The 6034-nt window shown below is 41.7% G+C and overlaps 2 protein-coding genes across 3 annotated transcripts in view; one reads left to right on the plus strand and one right to left on the minus strand.

Moving 5' to 3' along the window:
- mvb12a (multivesicular body subunit 12A) overlaps positions 1-963 on the minus strand; it is a 14681-nt gene extending 13718 nt beyond the window's left edge. The window contains exon 1 of one of the 2 annotated variants that reach the window (XM_024259947.1): positions 816-963. The gene's annotated coding sequence lies outside the window, so the exon portion shown is untranslated. Of the gene's footprint in view, positions 1-747 lie in introns of both variants that reach the window. The other variant, XM_024259948.2, reaches the window with a different exon arrangement.
- Positions 964-2104: 1141 nt separating this feature from the next.
- LOC112137167 (basement membrane-specific heparan sulfate proteoglycan core protein) overlaps positions 2105-6034 on the plus strand; it is a 4859-nt gene continuing 929 nt past the window's right edge. The window contains exons 1-6 of the mRNA XM_024259330.2: positions 2105-2261; positions 2726-2872; positions 2946-3080; positions 3160-3332; positions 4898-5084; positions 5151-5330. Of these exons, the coding sequence (XP_024115098.1) occupies positions 2219-2261; positions 2726-2872; positions 2946-3080; positions 3160-3332; positions 4898-5084; positions 5151-5330 (865 nt within the window). The 5' untranslated portion in view covers positions 2105-2218. The remainder of the gene's footprint in view (positions 2262-2725; positions 2873-2945; positions 3081-3159; positions 3333-4897; positions 5085-5150; positions 5331-6034) is intronic.

Consider the following 6034-nt stretch of genomic DNA (forward strand, 5'->3'; position numbering starts at 1 on the left):
AAACAACATGGCTGGTCTCACCACAGTCTTGTACACCTTTCCTTTCATTTGTGCTGAAACTCTTCTGTCACACATCACACCTGACACACTAGCATTATTGCAGGTAATGTTATATATCTAGTTCATAATTATGTTAAAAAGTTACAGTTTTAAGCTGGATTCACTGTAACAGCCAAAGGTGCTGTCAGGTTGTTTTGCAGGCACTGAAACCACGCGGTAGGTTGGAGGTTGCATGACGTCTGAGATCCTGTCCTCCTTGGCCCTCATTGTGTGGAACAAGGCGTCTTGTTCTGCTTAAATAACTGATGAACAATCATGACAGAAGAATGTCCCAACAGTGGCATGAGTCACGTATGGATTACAAAGCTTCTTCATGATGAAATGATTATATAAAGTCTACAAAATGTTAATTTTTTACAGTCTAGCTGCTGTCTTTAATATATTCTAACATTAATCCGGAAAGAGAAACTTCTCCAGAGAAAACACGTCAAAGACTAAATGAAGACAAACATTTTCTCAGTAACCACACACTTCCTTGTACTTTTCAGAATGTTCGGTGAGCTGCTGATGTTAATCAAACATTGTGCTGGTTGGTGTCGAACAAGAACTAGATGTTCAGTAGATCAGTTCTACCGGTAAATGTGACATAAACAAACACGTCTACAGACGGTCTACGTACAACGAAAAACACCGCGGAATTATGAATTCAATTTAGAGAAACTTTAGCAGTAATAACACCCAGATTACCCTGAACGTCGGCGTCTCTCAGCCACAGGTTCGGGTTCGGGTTCGGACAGGCGAACAAAGTCACTCACTCTGTCTCTGCATTCACTGCCGAGCGGTCCCGTCTGTGGGAAGAAGCTGAACTTTTTCCGCTGCCAGCCTGAAGATCTTTGTAGTCTTCAAGAAACAGGAAGTAAAGATTTATCTTTGACTACAATTCCCATAAGTCTTGTAGGTAACACGTGACTATTCTGAGAGCGGAATCTGACGCAATGTGTGCAGAAATGAGACATACCGCCAGAGGGCAGTAAAGAGCCACAGTCCCAAATCAAAGTCTACCAGCCGGGAATCTACTGGCCAAGTGTTTCTATGGAAAAATAATTGATGTGTTTCCAACCAAAACATTGTATTTATTTAGGTTCAGTTAATGATTATTTGTTTGGTGTAAATTAATAATAATTGAAAATGTAGTCTTATGTCAGACTTTAACATTACAGAAATGTCGAACTAATCTTATTTGAACAAATAACACTTCAGATGTCTGATTTTTTTTTCATTAAAAAAAAAAATTTATTTTATCTACAAACATAACGCTGCAAAACGTTGTTGAAGTATTGAATATTAATCAGTATGAACGTTTTTTTTTTTTGTTTGTGACTCAATCCAGGCACAGAACAGTGACGTTCGTGCTGGATGTTCACATGGATGTGGTCAAGTTTGTGCCTCACAGTCTGTTTTTCAAGATAATTTTTGATATAATTTCTTATGAGAGCATATTGCATTCAGTTAGAAAATGAATTACTCAGGAACACAGTTTTAACCTTAATTTTCTTTGTAAACAGTCTCCATTATCAGAAAAATGTGACAAGAACATGTTGAAAACACCAGTTTTATTAAAGTGGGTCTTTAACCCTTTAACACCTGAGGCTTCACCAGTGAACACAAAAAACTTTAACATGCTGTCACAATAATTCCAGTAGATTCTGAAGGAGAAAAGCGTCTCAACGCTCAGAATCTACTGGAATTATTGTGTCAACAGTTGAAAATTGGCAGTAAATCATAGAACATAAACATTGGAGCTCTAGTGTTAAAGGTTATAGAATAATGTTTATTTCAATGTTTCTGATGGTTGTCCACCTCTTTAGCAAACGACCCTGTTCTGTTGATGTGAAGAAATGTCTGATTTTAGAAAAATCTAGATTTAGTGCCCAACAAAAGGAATAATTAGCATCGATAATGGACAAGCTTGACAATAGCTTACTATGTACAGTGAAGACTAGGGATAAAATGTTATTTGAAGTCCTCAATATAATTAAAATCAACTGCTATGTCCTTCAGGAAAAACCCCAAAAGTGGCACAAACATCCAGCGCTGTGGACGTGACTGACTCACTGAAAAGGGGGATGACAGCTGAAAGGCTTAAAGGTTGAAAGTGATAAGAGAGAGACAGAGAGGACGAACACCGCAGACACGCAGAAACCGGTTTGCCATCATCATGGATTTATCTGCTCTGATCTTCTTCTCTGTGATATGTGCAGGTAACGTACCCACAGTGGCGTTTCTGATAGCATCTTGATCACATGTTAGTTGTGTGGACACAGAATGGTGGCTGAACTTCTTGTTTCCCTTTGGTTTGGGGATTTGCAAACAGGTTTCATACAAAGCTCTGTCTAAAAACAGAAACGGTAGAAAAGTTTATTTTTCTTGAATACTCCCTTTCAGGTTTTAACGTTGCAGAGACAGACATTCAGGAACAGCTGATTCAGACATTAAAGAAAACATTAGAGCATGTGCTGTTATTGTAGAGCGACTTTAGGCCGACTTTATCCCTTTATAATGATGAGAGATCTTTGGAAACATGTTTTTTTCTCTGTTTTGTCTGAACTTGCGGGCTGTTTGTTCAGGCTGTTTGCTCTGGGGCTGCCTTTGTTTGTACTGCTTTTCACCTGAAGCTGTGGGTTCACAGAGTTGGTTGAACATGTATCTCTGCCTGTCCACGCAGCGTCTACCCAAGCTCCTATAGTCTCCGTGGAGCCCAAAGCTGCTACTGTAAGACAAGGAGAGTCTGTCAGCTTCAGGTGCCAGGTGAGAAACAGCGTACCACCAGTCAATGTGGAATGGACCAGAGGCAATAACCAAGTCCTAACAGGTCAGGAGTAAACAGGATGTCCTGTTGTTCCAGCTAGACCTTAAAGTCTTAAAGCCTCTGGTTTCCCATGTAGATAACATCAAGGTTGGTCCTGAAGGCTCTGTTCTCACAGTCTCCAATGCCCGACCTGGAAACCAGGGCCAGTACCGCTGTGTGGCAGTCAGCTCTGCGGGCCGAGGCTCCGCCTCTGCAGTGCTGAATATCAAACGTGAGCTCTTCTTCACAGATTAGACTCAATTAGGCGGTTAAAAACAAACTGTGTTTCTATGTCTCCGTCGGTGTGTCAGATCCTCCAAAGCTTCGCCTGACACCAGCAGGGCCGTTGCTGGTCAGGGTGGGTGACACGGTGTCGGTGCAATGCCGAGCTACGGGCCGGCCGCGTCCCAAACTCACCTGGAAGCGCCAGGACTCAACCTTACAGCTGTTCACCACCGAGACCAACGATGTCAACACCATTCAGGTACAGGACCATGTCACCCTGAGGGAGGAAGACTGTCAGTCGAAATGAAGTCAGGTCACATCCCAGCGAGGAAGGCCAGGCGGGCCCATATGGTTTCAAAGTGGGCAGAAAATGTGGGGCCCAAATGGATTTGTCCACAGTTTCTGTGGTGGCCCCTCCTGTGTTGGCCCGCATTAGCTTAAGTGGGCCCTCAGTGGGCTGGCTCACTACGCTAGCTAGTTACCCAGTGGGCAGCGCAGCGAGCTCCACCGCCCAGGGTCCAACAGAGAGAACGAGTGCCGCGCCAAGGGGCCAGCAGATTTCATTTTCACTGATCTAAAAACATTTACCATTATTCACCAGGATATCCACTCTCCTTTCTTCCTAAAATACTTATAAATCATATCAAACTATAAAATACATTTTTCTTTGTAAATGACTCTTTGATGAGAATGGCCGCAAATTTAGCTACTAGCTTTGTTTTTGGAAAGGCCCTGCTTCTTCAGCTGTCTCCACCAATCATTCTTGAAGGCTTAATCACATGACATCCATCTGACCAATCAAAAGTCTCTGAGTTCCAACAGCAGTAACCGCTGAAGTTTGTGTTCAGCGAAGTCTGATTCCCGTGAGTCACGGTGTCAGACCGTTTAAAAAGTGAACAAAATAATGAAGATCAGAAACGTGAGTCTGTTTGTTATTGGCATCAACTTCTACTACATCTCCCATCATGCTTTGGGTTAAAGTGACAGTGCCTCTGCACTACAATGAACGCACACTGTCTGTTTTCTCCGTTTTCAAATCTTCTTGATGAAATCAGAGAAGCACTTCAGTTTTCCTTCACGGTTTGTGTATATTATTAACCAGTGTTGGTCCAAGTCTCTTTATAAAAAAAAACATGATTTCCAATCATGTCTGGATGGACAGACAAATCAGTTTCAGACTTCAGTCACTTTTGAAAGATTTGAAGTTAAGTTTAAATAGAATTGACAGTAAAATAGAAACAGGATTAAGGTTTAGTGGTCAACAGACACATTTAAACTAGATTGAAACCATTTATTCACCCAAAAAGAGAGAAAATATTTTTGTTAAAGTTACATTTTTGACTAAGACAAGAGAAAAACAAACAAAACTTTAGCGTGTTTCTTTTTGTGTCGCTACAATTGAACATGAATATAAAGTTAGTCTTTCTAGTGTAAAAAACAAGCATGTTGTGATCATATCGTTAAAACGTAGTTGTTCTGGCACAAACATATTTAAGAAATCCCTGTTTAGAAAGAATATATTATTGTTTTTATTTTGTGAGGTTACATTAAAAAAGGTTTAAAAACACTGGTCTATGTCATAAAAAGATCTAGTTCAAAAATCCTTCCTTTCCTCTGCTCCTGATTCACATTGATTTGAAGAAAGAAATGCTATTTTAATTTGATCTATGAATGGGCTCCATCATCAGAGAATCTGTTAAAACAGCAACAACACCATTTGCATCGGAGTGGGTCTTTAAACGGCTGATGGATAACCAAACACAGCAGTGACTGCAGCCGGCTGCTCCTCAGACCGGAGGTGATGGGTTGTGTTTGCCTCTCCAGTGGCCGGCCATTCGTCCAGAGGATCTGGGTGTGTACATCTGCCAGGCTGAGAACAGCGAGGGGGTGTCCGAGGCCAAAGTGGAGGTTTTTGTAGAGGGAGAGCCTGGAGCACCGGTGGCCTCAGTGACCCCTGAAGAAGTGACAGCAGTGGAAGGACAAACTGTGACAATGGAGTGTCAGGCAAGAGGTATGATGTCCAAAATGTTTGCCTGCTAAGATCACCTCTCGCCGCTCAGACTCAGCTTCCTTTCAGGTTCTCCTCCTCCTGTCATCACGTGGTCAAAGCTCCGAGCTCCTTTGCCGTGGAAAAGCAGAGAGCAGAATGGAGTTCTGATCCTGGAAAATGTGGGGCGCCAGGACTCGGGACAATACATCTGCAACGCCACCAACGTGCACGGCTACAGTGAGGCGTACACGCAGATGGAGGTGGAGAGTGAGTCACAGCACCAAAACCAACCAGGCACTTTAGTCCAAACCCACATGGACTCTAAGGCCTCGCTTCCACTGAGCGGTCCAGACCGGACTGGAGCGTTTCCAATACAAAATGGACCGTTAAGCAGGACCGACCGGTACCATTTCTGGTCCCCTGTTGGTCGTAGGTCTGTAGAACAATGTGGTAACATGATAAAACCCTCATGTGTCAGAGTCAAGGCCCAGGGGCCGGATCCGGCCCTCCAGGTAATTCTATCCGGCCCTCCAGATCATTTTATTTATTGTTATTAATGACCTGATGTTATCTTGTGATTATTTCTACTTGTATAATTTTGACAAAATATATTTTTATGGAGAGCAAAATATTGAAAGTTATTTAAGGTTTAAGTTGATTTATTCTGGAATAATATTCCTGAATTTCTATTATTCATAATTATGTTAAGAAGTTACAGTTTTAAAGTTTCAAAAACTGGCATTCTGCAGCTTTTTGGACTATTTTGGGATTTACTAAAAAATGTTTTAAGCTATTTTAGAGTTTAGCTAATATTTCAGCTACATGCTAGCTGTTTTGGCTAACACAAGTTTTTGTTGTTTAGTTTTTAGGCTGGTTTGGCGTTTAGCTGACATTTTAGCTAGCTATTAGCTTCAGCGTTTTTAATTATTAGCTTCAGTGACTTCAGCTATCATGCCAAATCCACCAATACG

This window comes from Oryzias melastigma, linkage group LG1 (assembly GCF_002922805.2).
Source record: "Oryzias melastigma strain HK-1 linkage group LG1, ASM292280v2, whole genome shotgun sequence".
Classification (NCBI taxonomy): Eukaryota; Metazoa; Chordata; class Actinopteri; order Beloniformes; family Adrianichthyidae; genus Oryzias; species Oryzias melastigma.